General features: G+C 41.6%; 1 protein-coding gene across 1 annotated transcript in view; it reads right to left on the bottom strand.

Annotated features, from left to right (window-relative positions):
• The window catches only part of LOC136864778 (uncharacterized), a 111,008-nt gene extending 96,195 nt beyond the window's left edge, over positions 1-14,813 (bottom strand). Inside the window, exon 1 of the mRNA XM_067142157.2 lies at positions 14,602-14,813. Coding sequence (XP_066998258.2) covers positions 14,602-14,670 — 69 coding nt within the window. The 5' untranslated portion in view covers positions 14,671-14,813. The remainder of the gene's footprint in view (positions 1-14,601) is intronic.
• Positions 14,814-17,173: the final 2,360 nt, after the last annotated feature.

Genomic DNA, 17,173 nt, shown 5'->3' with positions numbered 1-17,173 from the left:
GAATTGAAAAAGTGAAATAGGGGTTGAAGCATTTTTATTATGATTCTTACCTACACCAGCTGGTCCACCAGCCTCTTGCGATCCAGTTTTATGCATCCCTTCACATATACTATTATTCTGAAAGACATTGGTCCCTCTCCCTAAGCTGAAGTAATATAACGAGATGTGTGTTTACAGCAAGAATCGTGAGCGCCACTATTAATTCATTATGAGCACCTTGAATGAACCTGTAAAACGAGTGCAGATACGCAGAACACGTACTTTAAAACAGGAGGTGGACGCACAGACCGGGAGCACGGTACGGTACTGTATAGGCTGGGAAGTAGGCGCCGTAGGCCAAGTGTTGCAGTAGCTCACATGGCAAGCGGGCGGGGAGATATGTGATAGTGGACAGTGCTCGAGGTAGGAGGTTCGAATCCTACATTAAGAACTTTTCTTAACAGCCAGTTGCCTGGGATGTGGTAAGGTTGCATATTGATAGCTTCCAAGGACTGATTTGTTTATTTGACCCTGTAAAAGACCGTATGTATCGTTGCTTTGAGTATGGTACTAGGTTGGACAAGGATGTGGACATAATCGTCTGTGGCCAGTATAGGCTGGGAAATGTGTGCCGTAGGTCAAGTGCCGCAGTAGCTCTCATGGCTAGTGCGCTGTAGCAAGGCCTTGGCTGTAGTGTGTAATGGTTGAAGTGCTCGAGGGTTAGAAGTTTCAAGTCCCATGCAAGTATTTTTCTTAAGCCAGTTCCCTGTGATGTGGCAAGGTTGTATACTTAATACCAGTATTTTTCACAGACTGATTTGTTTATATTGGTCCTGAAAAGGGCCTTTGGTATGGAGCTGGGTTGATAGAGGCTAGGACACATGTGATAGGATTTCAGTTATCCACGTCGTTTAACGCAGCACTTGCTTGAACTTACGACCTCCGTGGTCGATACAGAGCTGCGCGCGATGTTGTAAGGACCGTCTGGCCCGTTGAAACATCCCTGGCGAAACGGATCGGCATGCCTCGGTGATGAGCTGTCTAAGGTGACAAGGACTGGCCGGCTCCTGTGCATACGCCAATTGTTTTACATGGCCTCACAAAAAATCAGCGGCGTAAGATCGGGCGATCTGGCGGACTACGTGACTGGTCCTCCCCTTCCTATCCTTTTATCAGGATACGTCGCATTGAGATGTTCCCGACGACCACCGCCGCGTGCGGTGGAGCTCCGTCTGTTGAAACCACGTCCTACAGCGGTTAAGGAGTGGCACATGTTCCAAAATTGGTAGTAGTTCATCTTGGATAAACCGCAGATAGCGCTGGCTGGTCAGATGGTCCTCAAAGAAACGGGGACCAATGAGGTGATCACCCATGATTCCATCCCATACATTCACGCCCCACTGTACCTGAAAAGCTGTCTGTCGCACCCAATGGGGATTATGCACGCTCCAATAATGAGTACTATGGCGATTAACGGTTCCATTGTTGTGGAATCTTGCTTCATCCGTAAATGAGAGAGTCGCTAGAAAAGCAGGATCAGTGTCCACATGCTGCAGGATCCATTGACAGAACGCCACCCGGGCATCGAAGTCGTGACCTTGGAGCTCCTGGTGTAATTGCAGATGGTACGGGTGAAACCGGTGGGTATGCAATATCCGCATAACAGACACTCGGCTGATGTTCGTCTCCTGTTCAATGGCGCGTGTACTAGTATGAGGGTTGTGCCGGAGAGCGTCAAACACGACCTCTTCATTGTCAGCAGACGTCACAGGATGATCTCGAACAGGCCTGTGTCCTTCCCAGGGATGCAATATCCCGCAGGTGTTTTTACACACTCCGAAATGTCATGCCCGTCAGTTGTCTTCTATCCGGATAGCGTTCTTGGTACAGGCGTTGTGCCTGGTATGCATTTTGTCTAGCTTCTCCATAGATAAGTAACATATCCACATACTCGTCGCTGGAATAATCTCGAGGCAGCGAATAAACTTTGTGTTGTTAATTGCTTCGAAGGAGGGGAGTTTGCGCAGCTACAGTACATACTTACCTGCCATCGCATGTTGTTAACATTCCAATGTAGCATACTTTCCCCTACCTGTGGTCTACGAAGCTTGGGGCATGTACGACGTAGCTAACTGGTCACAGTCCGTCCTCTCTTCATCCCCGTCTAACCCATCACCATACCCAATGCAACGTTACATGCGTTCTTTTACAGGGCCAAATAAACAAATCAGTCCTTGGAAGCTATCAAGTATGCAACATTACCACATCCCGGGCAACTGGCTGTTAAAAGCATTCTTATGTGGGATTCGAACCTCCTCCCTCGAGCACTGTCCACTATCACATATCTTCCCGCTCGCTTGCCATGTGAGCTACTGCGACACTGGACCTACGGCGCCCACTTCCCATCCTATACAGTACCGTGCTCCCAGTCTGTGCGTCCACCTCCTACGTGTTCTGCGTATCTGTACCCATAATGAATTGATAGAGGCGCTCACGAATCCTGCTGTCTTCCAGCCCGTGAACACACATCTCGTTATATTACCCCGGTTTAGGGAGAAGGACCAATATCTTTCAGAATTGTAGTAACTGTAACGGGATGCATAAAACTGGATCGCAAGTTGCTGGTGGACCACCCGGTATATATTATGTTGATCTATAAGTTGTACTCATTGTGTTGCATCAATCATTGTTATGTATGAAATCAACAACCAAATGAATGTTATGTCACCCAGGTGCCCTATATTATATGGGGGGGGGGGGCAGATAAACTCTTAGGTTCGTGCTGTCAATTATAGTCATCTAATAAAGAGTTATCATCCCCCTAGCCTAAAGACACACCCCCCAACCCATCCCCAACACCTGCAATGCTTTGGTTTACCATCTCCCTCTTCCACCTATCTCCAGCAACCCCGTCTAATCCCTTGGCCAGGGGGAGGGCGGCACCCTCTAGGTGGCCCGCCCCTATTCGTCAGGGTGGGGAATGAAAACTTGCCAAAAGAAACAACAGCACAATAAACAATCAGTAATAAGATAGTACACTGATTAATGTATAAATACGGTAATGGTCACACCCATGTTTACGTTTTGTAACAAGTTAGAACTAAGAATAATTAAATAAGTGGTATCAGTGTTAATTATTATAATAATTATTATTATTATTCCCTACTGGTAATGTAGGCCTATACCGTATTTACAGGTACCCATGTTAAAAACACTTTATTAAATAAAATATTGATAATATGTTACAAATGAACGACCCGACCGTGACACTTTATAGATTTGAATTGAAAGGCGTGGCCATCTTCGCGTTTCATCATGAAGGATGAACGATAATCTTAATTAAGGGCCGTGAGGAGAGACAGATGTTAACTGGGACCTGGGATGAGTCATCTACACTTCCGTTTGTGAAACAGTTGAACTCTCTTTGCATCTGAAATAGAGGTAACCATTTTCTAACTTCAATCAGCCTATTTAAAGAGAAATATGAATTCTTAAGCATCAGAAATCTATCCTGGAATTTAATTAGGAGCCAGGCCCCTTCAATGAAATTGTTCGGGGGATGATGCCCCAGACTTGGAGTTTGGAGGGGGCCGGAAAGTGCCTTTTCCCCCTTAAATCGGCGCCTATGTCCAGATATGTTTCAGATGTGCTTAGAAAGGTTTCGCGAACAGGCTTTCAGAAGAATTTTCCTGAAGAGTCAGTGAGCTAATAGCCTTCATATTTGAGATGTTTACCTCTCTTTCAACCTTATGATCTGTTTCCCACAGTCTACTACTAGTGAGGGATATGCTTTCACTCCATTTGTATTTCTGAAGACTTTCTTTTGGTTTCATTCAGTACCCTGAAGGGGTACGACGAGCCTCATAGAGGGTGTCGCCCTTTCTTTGGCTAGGAGATGTATGGTGATTTCACGTGCAATGAAAGACGGAGTAGAAGGGATCACTGTGGCCTGAAAATAAGAACTATCGCGGAATTTGCCTTTAAGTGAGAGTGGGGAACCATAGAGAAACATTCTCAGAACAGCCGACGGTGGGGTTTTTGCTACTACTAGTACTACTACTATTACTAAAACGTTTCTATTCCTCCCCTGAAGGGGGAGGCGGGCCTCTTAGACGGTAACGCCGTCTCTCAGGCCCTCAGATTTGTTATGGTGAAGGAGATGCAATGAGAAGGTGAGGGGGTTAGCGGCCGTGGCCTATGCTAGGAACTGTCCCGGCATTCGCCTTAGTGCAGGAGAATGAAAAACCACGGAAAACCATTCTCAGGACAGCGGACGGTTTGGGCCAGCCCTGCCCCGTCTCTCGAAGGCAGAGGCGTAGAGCCACGATAGAGGCGTAGCCACTTCTTCTCTGGGCTTTTAAACCCACCACCCTCCTGAATACAGAGTGTTACAGTACATTCTGCATGGTGCTGAAGTGATTTACATGTTGGCTTTAAATATTCAGCTAATGGCATTATCATAATGTAGGCAGTTTCCTTTCCTGTACTTCTCAGTAGAGCCTACAACTTAAGCCTGAAGGATCATGTGTGTATTTTGCATGCCAGACAAAGTTCTCGTTATGTACCCGTACTGTATATTTCGATGAAGTATATTCAACACGTTACCTATGAATTTGAATTCAGCGGCACTTGTCACCCCTGTGTTGTAAAATATTAAACAGTGTTAGCACCTGTTTCTCATAATGGTCGATAGATGGCACGTATGGGACTTCTCTCATTTGTTTAAATATTTGTTCATTACTTTTTACAAACTTGAGTCACTTTGAGGAATTTATCTCCTCGTAATTAAGTGATTAAATATCTTTTATGAATGTATTTGTGTATATCAAGATGTTTTCATGCAATCTGATTAGCGATACCGTCAGACACTCAAGAAACACTGACATGTAATATGCGAATTGCTACAGCATATTTTTTTCCGAACACTACTCATCAGGAATACAAGTATTGCACATATATACAGACTTTACAATTTTTGAAGGGTCGGTTGAGGAGTCTTTCGAGGGATTTCTCTCTGTACCGACTCAAAAATAAGAACATTACGACATAACAGCACTTTTCTGAAATGTTTTACTGTACTGTTTTCTGCGGGAAAGTCTACAGTGCTACTAAATACACGGGACAGCATGGTATGGTCAACTCTGCGTTAGCATATTGCCCCTTGTACGCACTGGCGTGTTGTTTATAGTTAATCACAAATACACTTACATTGCCGTGATATTGAAAGTAAAATGTTATGCGCTGAACAAAATACCTAGCAAGGGAACTGAGAAGGACAGCAAGAATTAAAAATCATGACCTCACATCTGTGCTGAAGTTACCATCTATGACCTTTATACCCAACTGTTGTCTCTGACTTTTGAACGAGACCAGTTTATTTATGTTTCAGAACATAAGAAATGACATTTGGTGCAATTTGACGAGGTATGGATCCTTGAAAGTGGAAGGAGGCGAAGGAGAGCATGGAACGCAAAAAAAAAAAAAAAAGAGTAGACGCTGAATCGATATGCTAGTTACGTATTAGAGGTGAATGTGACCTGTTGTATTCATAGGCTGTTGCAAAACGAAACAAGCTGTGGTCGTTAAGTTGTTAGGGATTTCTTCGGTATTTCGGAGGAAAAGCCAACTAGGGTAGAGCGCATAGTTTTCGAACAGATTAGGAAACAGCTACATGATGAAGACATTCTTGTTGAAGGGTATATAATTCTTATGGTAGATGAAGAAGTCACCGATGAAGATGATATTGAAAGCGATTTTGGGGATGATCCAGTGATACAGCTAGAAAATGAAACGACTTCAGAAAGCGGTCCAGCATTATGTGGCAGTGACGGGAACAGTGGTTCCTCGTATTATCGATTACCACCAAAAGATGAATAGAAGCAAATGTCCTGAAGTTTACTTGGCTAATGCTTACAAAATCTGGACGAAGCAGCCAAAAGAAAATGATCCTTCACAATGGTGCCCTCCTGGAGTAGCCCTAGACATGTCCCCTAGAGTCAAATTCACTACCGTAATGGCACACACACACACACACACACACACACACACACACACACACACACACACACACACACACACACACACACACACACACACACACACACACACACACACACACACACACACACACACACACACACACACACACACACACACACACACAAAAAAAGACAGTTTTGCAAAACTTCGCAAAAGACGCTAAAACGACATGGCAGAAACAGAAAAGTGCTACAAGAAAGAATAAACAATGAGATACGTGATCAGTCCATTGCAATGCGAAACAACATGGAATTATACATGACCGAACGCTACAAATCTGGGCGATGTCCTTTTTTTTTTTTACGTCGCACCGACACAGATAGGTCTTATGGCGACTATGGGAGAGGAAAGGGCTAGGAATGGAAGGAAGCGGCCGTGGCCTTAATTAAGGTACAGCCCCGGCATTTGCCTGATGTGAAAATGGGAAACCACGGGAAAACATCTTCAGGGCTGCCGACAATGGGGCTCGAACCCACTATCTCCCGATTAGTGGATAGTGGCCGCACTTAAGCGATTGCAGCTATCGAGCTCGGTAGGGCGATGCCTTTTAAAGCACAAATTGATCCAAACAACACCGTAACATTCAAAGCTTATACATTTTGGCTGCAGCGGTTCAAGAGGAAAGACAAAATTGGTCCTCGCAAAATCACGTATAATGTTGGCAGCAGATTTGTTGTTGATTCCGCTGACATCGAAGAGAAAGTTGATGAGTTTGTTACGGAAGTAAGGCGTTTCATTGAAGAGTATATAATCGAATATATATATATATATAATGAATGCAGATCAGTCAAGATTTTGTGAAGTTACGTTCTGGGACAACTCTTGCCGTTAAGGGAGCAAAGACGATTTATGGTACCGTGGATTCAGTTGCAGCAACCACCCATTCATACATGATAACACCTGTTATTGTAATGGATAGCACCCTTCTTCCACACATGTATGTTCTTGACTCTGAACCCAATGGGAAATTTCCAGCAAGCATGACACTTGAATTGCCCAATGGGAAAGCATATGCTAGAAAATCACCAAACGTGACAAAACGGGATTTGAAAGTGTTCCTCGAACAGGTGTTATAGACGGATTTGCACGGCAGAGATAGAGTTCTTCTTTTGGTTGATTCTTGGACAGCAAATAAAGGTAATGCTCTATACAATGAGACAGTTCCAGAAGAGTATGAATTTCACACGAAGCTGATCCCTGGAAAATGTACTGGATTGGTACAACCAGCGGACGTTTTCTTTTTTCAGTCCATTCAAAAGTATGGTACAGTTCATCACTGATACGATAGTGCTATCGTCCACAGTTAAAATGTGGCAAAGAGAACAATTTCTTCGCATTCAATCGTTTGTGCACTTCCAATTTTCGACAAATAGTTTCAAACAATTGATGTGATTTGCTTTCTTCAAATGTGGTTATACCGATGAATATCCAGGATTATTTCAGACACCTTCCGAATACTGCTTCGAGAGTGGTTTGGAAGAAGAATGTTTCATTGATGACTGTGTTCAGCTTGCCTTCATTCGATGTGCTCACTGTGAAAGATGTTTTTGTCTAGACCACGGATTACTTATCATCCTTCATGTCTACTGCACTTGAACTGCCATGGATGCGTAATATACTGTATTTCCAGTATTTAAACGTTACTGAATGCATTTGCTCGCCCATCTACAATATTCAGCCGCGTTTGGACTAATCTGCGCGAGGATTCCTGTCTGCATGTGTACTCATAGTCTATATTTTGCAGCTCGTAGCTTCTATGTTTTTTTTGTCCATAGCAGCTGTAATTTGCATGGTGTGCATACTTCGATATTGTCTATTTAACCCACTACTTAGATTCAAAATGTACGCTGCAACAGTTGGGTACCTTTCTTTGTAAGAAGTCAATCAAATACTTGAGCTGTTAGTGGGACGCAAAAACCAACAATATTAATAAATATTGAACACTTAATGCACTCAAAATTGAGGGTCCGCAGTGTTAAGTATCATAAATGTCCTACTTCGGAGGTTGTGGGTCTGTAGCGTAAGACAGGAGTTTCGAGTCCGGTCGATTTCAGGTTTATTTCAGTGTATTATTGCCATAGGACTAAACACCTATGGAACACATTTAACACGTAAATATGATAATTCTTCATCCATAAAGTTGTGAAAGAGACTTTAGGAATTCCTGAACACTTCTTCCTTGTAGGGAACATCGTAGCTTACTTGATGCAAATATCCTCACGTAACACCAGTATGTATTACGTAAACACAATTATATTTATTTATGTCTTCAAGGGTAAAACAGAACATTCAAAGTACCGGTACAGCAAATACGAGATAACAGTGCGAGATCCGGGGAGATAGACCGTACCAAAGAAGAAACAAAATAATGGACCAAAATTCCTATTCCTTAATTACAGCTTCTCCTTCCCGAAACCTTATTAAAGCATGTAGCCTATGTTGTTAAGGGGTCAGCGCATCGTGGCCCACCCCTATCTTTTGACGATATTTTCATTCTTCGAATTGTCGGCCTTTTCCATTTTCCTTCTGATTAATGTTAATAGAGGATGGGTGTCGAGTTGTACTTCTTCTTAAAACAATAATCACCACCACCGAACGGTCAGGTGCTGGACTTTAGTTCAAGAAGCCCCGATACTATTCCCGGGTGAGCAGGGATTTTAATCGCATATGAAATCTGTTTATTTCTGTAGCTCTGGGGCTGGGTATTTTATGTTCGTCTTAATACACACAGCACATCACACGACAAAACACCACAGAAACACGCTATAGTGAATTCGTTGGTGTCGGGAAAGTCATCCGGCCGTAAAACCAGGCCAAGTCCATACAAATTTCTGAACCCAGGTAACTGGGAAGAAGAGGAGAGAGTACGGTAGTTGTTAAGTATCCTTCCCGGAAGCTGTGTGGATCCTCAAACGAATTCTGCTTTTCATGTTTAAGACTGCGAGAGGCACAGCTAGTAAAATGCTCGTATGGAGGAGGCTTATGAAGGAGGTATTCCATATCGTCCCTGCTCTGGCAAACTAACGAATCTGAAAATTGTCAAAAGGTTAGGAGAGCTGAAAGAAGTTGTGATTACTCATGTCAAATCAATTTTTATATTTAATTATTGGTTTTATGTGTTAGGCATACATAATGAGCTGCAAATGTGAGACTTTGTCAGAGGGTAGACAATATATAAATAACAAAATCTAGACCAGAACTTCAGAACTACAGATTCCTTAGTTTGTCAGTTTCGCTAGTTTGCCAGAGCAGGGACGATATTTTAAAATTACATTCTTAATTATTATGATTGTTCAGTTATTTTACCAAATATTTCCAGTGACTGGAGAGGCATTTGTCTGAACCGTAGCAAAAAAGAGTATGCAGTTCCCGAGCTTGCATGTCACCGCCGTCGCTGTTCGCACTCCACTAAATGCTCTTGAGATGGAGCTGTCGGGTATTGGTAATAGAGTATTTGCTTTGCTTTGCTTTTACCGTGAATTCAGGGGCGTAGCTGGGGTTACTGGGGGTTAGACTGCCACATGGAGATTCTACAAAAAGAAAATAAATAGGAACTGACAATAAATTAAATAAACATTCATAGACATCGGCCGATCCTGGCTACGCTACTGCATGAATGGATGCTTTTGGGCAGGTACCGTACAATATTCATGGCGTGAAAGTTTCTATTCTCAAAGTCGCTATACCTAGTATAGTTACAGTATTCTTTCCAGCGTGTAGGTATGTTGCATATCCTGACTCCAGGTCCTAACAGACCTTGCTATATATTAGATCCAACCATGTCATGGGCGCCCGCAGGATCTTTTCCAGGGGGGGGGGGGGTGCACATGGATAATGTTCTTGAATATAAATACCAATATAACGTCAGCAACATTAAATTGTTTACAGAAATTTGCGAATATAACAGATGCTAGATGACTGTCAGTAAGTTCAGTTTATGAAATAATCTGGTATGATATTAAACAATTAAACATCAACTTTTTAGAATTCCAGGCCCCCCCCTTGCCCCCCCCCCCCTTGCGGGCGCCCATGAACCAGGAATTTCGAAGTGCATTCACACCAGCCACAGGAGGGTGACAAGGAGAAGGTGGCGACGATGGGATAGGACAGGCCTAGGAGTAGGAAGGAAACGCTCGTGGCCTTAATTAAGGTACATCCCCAGCATTTGCCTGGTGTGAAAATGGGGAAACCACGGAAAACCATCTTCAGGTCTGCCGACAGTGGGGTTCGAACCTACTATCTCCCGAATACTGGATACTGGCCGCACTTAAGCGATTGCAGCTATCGAGCTCGGTCCTCCGTTGTTTAACGGCTAAGCCGCTGAACTGCCAACCATGCACTACTTAGTTGTTCCTACTTAAGATTGGTTTCATTTTTCAGTAACCAGAGAACTAAACTTTGTAAGCAATAACAAAGTCTCAGTTATAATAATTTATTCGATTACAACACAGAAAATTATACGAACAAATTAAATAAAAAAAACTGTTCAAATAAAGTTTGAAAAAATATCAGACCGCACAACAGATAAAGCCTATTATTAATTCCACGCAAGGGGAAATCTTTCGAAACTGAGTTGACTGATTGTTACTACACCAACTTATTTTCTTATTGGCATCATGCACTGTTGTCGAATAAATGTGTGACAACAATTAAATGTTCTTCCAAATGTGTGCAGAATACTATCTCAGGTGCACTACACGACAAGGAAATAAAATTTTCTAACTGTAATAAGATATTTTGGTATCAATTTTCACTGGTGCAATTATTTTTAAATAATTTGGTGCAGATCTCTTCTAGGGAGCGTGTTGCGGTGTTGGCAGAGCTGTGCTGCGTTACACTCAAGAAAATAAACTGCTGTTAGATGCAACCAAGTGGCAATTCTTCTACGCACAATTTGTAAACTACGAAACTATTTCGACTGATTCTCCAAAATCGCCCTGACCATTTCCGCGCAGAGTGACATTAGGCTAGATATATATTCTTTTTATTTTTCTCGAGGGGTCTGCGGGCCCCTTAAAGGCCAAGGCCCGCCTGCATTGCAGGCCCTGACGTTACGCCCCTGAAATGAAATGGCATATGGCTTTTTGTGCCGGGAGTGTCCGAGGGCAAGTTCGGCTCGCCAGATGCAGGTCTTTTGATTTGACACCCGTAGGCGACCTGCGGTTACGCCCCTGATCAGGAGGTGCAGGGACGCGGTCGGAGATGGGCAGTGGACAGAGCTCCAGGGTACGCAAGGGGCGGCTAGACCACTCAGTATGCTTGTAATCTGGAATTTTCAAGCGAAGTGACATGTGTTAATTTTTCTTTTCTTGAGCTTCACGGATAATGACCACTTTCTTTTGCTGATAGAACTTCCAGGTGTCTTCATGCGTGGGGACTATAGACGGTTTCTTCATGCTTGACACAGAACTTGACTTTGAATCAATGCCATTTTTTCGAAAAAATCCCTCAATTTCTAACAGCACTTGACAATTACAAAGGTCATATTTTTCACAATCACATCTTTTTTTTGCTATTTTTTTTTACGTCGCACCGACACAGATAGGTCTTATGGCGACGATGGGACAGGAAAGGCCTAGGAATGGGAAAAAAGCGGCCGTCGCCTTAATTAAGGTACAGGCCCAGCATTTGCATGGTGTGAAAATGGGAAACCACGGAAAACCATCTTCAGGCTGCCGACAGTGGGGTTCGAACCCACTATCTCCCGAATCACAATCACATCTCAAAGAGGATCTAACTCAACATAATGTTAAAGTAAATCAAGACTATAAGCAAAAAATGTTTACAAAGGAATTTGAGAAAAAAACCTGTATATTCAAAGAAAGAAGCGAACAGAATACGAAACATTTAATTAAATGTCGCAAAGTATTTATGCCCTGAACTAGTTTTTATGGTCTTGACCTGCTTGCACAACGCTCCGGTTGTTTCCACTGCGAACACTACAATGACATATTTATAAATTGTATTTGTTCGTTTTATTGCGTACAGCCGATTCCTGAGCAGAGTCAGCTAGCTTTCAGGCAGAATGCTTGTCTGCTTGTTAAGTTCACACGTTCTGAACATGGACGAAAAAGAATTCAATACTTCAACTGCTGCTGTGGCTGTGTTATTCAATTGAAAGAAAAAATCGAGGCGCAAATGGCAAAATAAATGGTTGGCTAAAAGAAGGAAATTTACTCAGGTAGCTAAATCTTTTAGATCAGTTTTTTTGCTAGTGGCTTTACGTCGCAACGACACAGATAGGTCAGGAAAGGGCTAGGAGTGGGAAGGAAGCGGCCGTGGCCTTAATTAAGGTACAGCCCCAGTATTTGCCTCTTGTGAAATTGGGAAACCACGGAAAACCATCTTCAGGACTGCCGACATTGTGGTTCGAATCCACTATCTCCCGAATACCGGATACTGGCCGCACTTAAGCGACTGCAGCTATCGAGCTCGGTCTGAGATGTCTAGAGTGATGCACGATGGCAAAGTTTCTATTTCTGTAGCAGAAATACAGTATATATACCTGTACACCTACGAAAATGCAGATATTTAGCCATAAGGTAGTGCGCAGGGTAAATTATTTTCTAAATAATAATAATAATAATAATAATAATAATAATAATAATAATAATAATAATAATAATAATAATAATAATAATATGTTACCGCTTTTCCCACACATGTGGGGTTGCGGGTGCGAACTTGGTCGCCCATGTGTGCATTTGGCCCCGTGTTACGGTCGATGTCTTTCCCGACGCCAACCCTATGTGGAGGGATGTATTCTCTTTTGCGTGTTTTTATGGCGGTCGGTAGTGTGGTGTGTTGTCTGAATATGAAGAGGAGAGTGTTGGAACAAACACAAACAACCAGTCCTCGAGCCAGAAGAATTAATCAGGCGCGATTAATAACCCCGACCCGGCGGGGATCAAACCCGGGATCCTCTGAACCGAAGGCCCCAACGCTGATCATTCAGCCAAGGAGTCGGACAACAATAATAATAATAATAATAATAATAATAATAATAATAATAATAATAATAATAATAATAATAATAATAATAATAATAATAATAATAATAATTCGGGTTAGAGAAATTCTTTAACCTAAAGGGTGAATTCTACCTGTCCGAAGAAGGAATTCAGATGCAAAAATATGATATTTCTCAGTTCGTAAGCCTAAGTGATTATTCAGTACTCCAGTTTCGGTGTAAAAAATAGGAAGCCTATCACTGATGATTTCTTGAGAAAATGATGCCATCGAACCGTCCGGGTTTTTTTTTTTTTTTTTTTCGGCAATACATTCCCCACACGAATCCTGGGTTTACCTCAAAAGGAAATATAAGAAACTGACGAAATCAATAAAATATTCTTTTATATTAGATATCCTGCAGACAATGTCTTAACAGTATATATACGGATAATACCATACAAACCAGTTCGTAAATAATAATAATAATAATAATAATAATAATAATAATAATAATAATAATAATAATAATAATAATAATAATAATAATAATAATAATGTGCGTGTATCCACCCCTTGTCCCTTTTCTGTACGGGGTTGGGAATTAAGTGAGATGAATCTCCATAGCGAGATTATATGACCGTTTGCCCTTCCTTACGTAAGCCACACCAGAAGAATGAATGAGATGATAAGAATGACGTGATATAGACAGTAGAGAAGGTGCAACCTGGTGTCGGCACACAGCCTACTCCTGTCGAATGGTATCAACGGGTCTGCTTAAGGCCGAACGTCTCCATCCGACGGACGAATGATCAACAGCCCATATGAACACTGCGGATGGGTTTGGAATTGAATCCGGACATCTGGCACGCAATCTAATGATTAGAAAGTGTACACCACCACTTCACCCACCCTGCCGGACAACATTCGGATGGTGAAGATTTTTTCGAACAGTGACACTCGGACCGGTTAACCACGACGTCAGACCATATAGACTTAAAGCATTAACGATCATAGGCACCAGGCGAGCCTAGGAATAATAATAATAATAATAATAATAATAATAATAATAATAATAATAATAATAATAATAATAATAATAATAATAATACGCGAGTACTTAATTACAAGCTGAATAAATTAGAATACTGGAGAGAAAAATTATACGATAAATACTCGGTCCGATATGATTTACGTACCTCTGGAAATCAAGAAGTAATGATGAAATATTTCGGAACATAGAAAACATAACAGATACAATGCGGAAGAGGCTGCTGATATTTTTTGGACATTTATACAGAATGGATGACAACAGATTAACCAAACAGATCTTCAAATATCTTTGGACAAGAAGTCAACAACAACCTAGATTCATGAATTCAAGAATGATTTGGAAAGAAACAACATAAGAAGAAGAAGAAGAAGAAGAAGAAGAAGAAGAAACACAGAGAGAGATTTTTAGAAAGAAAGTGTTAAAAACAGAAGGATTCCAAGGTCAGGAGGGGGAAAATACAGGATCAAAATGCTTCGAAGAGAGGAAAAGGAGGCATAGAGGGCAGATGAAGGAATGTTGGAGGAAGAAGGAACAACAAAAGATGAAACACTGAAATTGTCACGTGGAATTGCGACACTTACCTTTCTAAGTTCTTTGTTGTACGACTCGGCATAGAAGCAAGTTTCCCACTTCGCTTCAGGATATTTCATTTTAAGTAACTGCACTAGTTGGTCAGGAACTGATAATCTGCATGACTTACTTGCCAAAGACAAGGAAGATTACGATATCTCTCAATCACATGAAGTACGAAATCACGCCCGCTAGTAGAACTGAACATTTTACGGCAGACGTGTTGACGACCCGGTGTCTCCTTGAATACTGACAGCAGTTTGGATCGCGGATTCCACACATGGTGACGCCAACAAACGGCTCGAGTCTAATCGGCCCCGCGATGCTCCACACACATGAAGTCCAATAGATGGCTCGGCGCGGTGGGATTTGTTCGAACGGAGCCAGATGGGTAATTCACGTTTTATGGCGAACTGGTTGTTGCTTTTCTGGGACAATTTTGTGCTTACGGGAACCTTTTGTATTTATATTTAAAGTTGCAAATTCCGTAGTGTCACATGTAATGAACGAAGGTTGTGAGATAAAATATTCAGTCCTTTATAGACTAACAAATATAATAACTTATATTTAAATACTGAGCACAGTAAAATTGAAAGCAATCCATTGTTTGCTTTTACTATTTATTACTTTGTGCTCACCTTTAACTTTCAGTTGTTGCAAGTCAATATACTGTAGCAAATGCCATCACAGTACTTTCTTTCCATTCGTCGCCCTCGATAGCTACCTATCAATTACTGTAAATCGTTCTTGGATAAAAATACTCTTGTATAAAGAGATGAATAAGAAATCGAGGCTTTTTCAGAAAATAGTACATGTATATTTAGGGTAGGTAATTCAATTTAAGTATCAGCGAAACTACCTGCTAGATGTCTATGAACCACCCAGTGCTGTTACTGTTCAACTAACTTTTTTCAGTTAAGAAGCAGAAATAAACAACCCTTTTTAGTAATACTTATTAAAAAGCATTATATTTCAAAATGCAAATGTGGATCGCGCATTTTTTAACACAATTCCCCTCTGAAAAATAAGCATAATTCCTACTGTTATTTTAGCTATTATTAGACGTATTGGCCTACTTCAAAAGAATCGCTTCATGCAGAAAGGGCCTCAGTCCATTTTTTTTAAATACGAAAATGACGTTTTCAGAACAGTGTGTTGTACACTCCTAAATGAATGTATTCTTGATGAAAACGCTTCGGTCCGGCTTCATGGAAGTCAGTAAATGAGGAGTCGATCAACACTGTTCAAGGAAAAAGGCGTTCAGTCGCATACTCTATCCTGTTCTCGATAAAATCTAGGTTCTGCTCTCTATCGGTGATTTGTGCAGAAGGGGCCTCAGTCCAGTGACTCAGAAAAGTTGGGAGCTTAAAATAAAGCAATTCAAAGTCTTCTCCGTACAGGTCATGAAGGCCCGCGGAGAGGTGGAAGGTAAAGGCTTCCACTATCCGCGTACCCTCGGCACTTGGTGGCCGGCCGCCTTTGCCCCAGGAATTAACCTGGTACTCATTTTCGATGTAGGCTGAGTGAACCTCAGGGCAATGTGTACCTCTGCAAGTGGAAATCTCGTTTATTAAATGTCTCGACTTCCTGACAGGGAATCGAGCACGCCTTTATCGTCTCGGCCGGGCAGCCTTTAGAAAGGGCCTCAGTCTACTTGTTTTCATTTTTTTTAAATTTTTATGAGGAAAACACCGGGAAACTACCTCACTCCTCATTTCCCTAGTACGCCTCTTCAGTGATGCCTAGGCCATCTATGACAGCTGATGGCGGAGCTGTTGAGGATCCCACCAGCGGCATCGCTGACGGACTGCACACACATTCATAATTTTTTTTTAATGTTCACATATCAGCGTGTTGTACAGTCTGAAATGCATGTATTCGTGCTGGAAAGGCTTCAGGCCGGCTTCATGGTAGTCAGTAAATGAAGAGTCGATCAACATTATTTTAGGATAAAGGCGCTCAGTCGCGGGCTCTGGCCTGTTCTGCTATCTGCGAATTGAATCCAAGCTTCAGTCCAGTGACTCAGAAAAGTTGAGAACGTACAGTAAACAATAACTATGAGAAATAATTAATGTATATGATTTTATAACATTTTAAAATACACGATTGTGTTAACCTTGATATTTTTAAATAATTTTACTGCATTCCTATAAAAATTTGTGATGATTTATGCAAAAGCGGCCTCAGTCCAGTGACTTTTACAGCCTCTAAATGGAAAAATACGTAGTTGAACATCGACATGTTCCTACACATCTATAACCGAGCTGTAACCTACCTAATGCACGTGTTCAAAATGTGATTAGAGTGATATATTGGTCCAAAATATTATTTTTTATGTTTTCCTGAAAAATTACTCTTTTGGACCAAGGCCCTTTCTGCATGAACCTATTCAAAAGAAGAACTTCTTCTAAGCACGCTTTACTGCTTTAATCGCAAGTTCATGAACTAGTCAATCAGTATAGATCAGAATATTGATGGAGTTGATGTGGGAAGAGTATTTTATAACAGAATGATAAGTTTTTATGTTTTACGTTCAAGAGTTGCTGTATAATGTTGCAGAAATTCCTGATTTTTATGTTAACG

The sequence above is a fragment of the Anabrus simplex genome, chromosome 2, assembly GCF_040414725.1.
Source record: "Anabrus simplex isolate iqAnaSimp1 chromosome 2, ASM4041472v1, whole genome shotgun sequence".
Classification (NCBI taxonomy): Eukaryota; Metazoa; Arthropoda; class Insecta; order Orthoptera; family Tettigoniidae; genus Anabrus; species Anabrus simplex.
The sequence above is the reverse complement of the archived record's forward strand: the minus strand, read 5'-3'. Positions and strand labels throughout refer to the sequence as shown.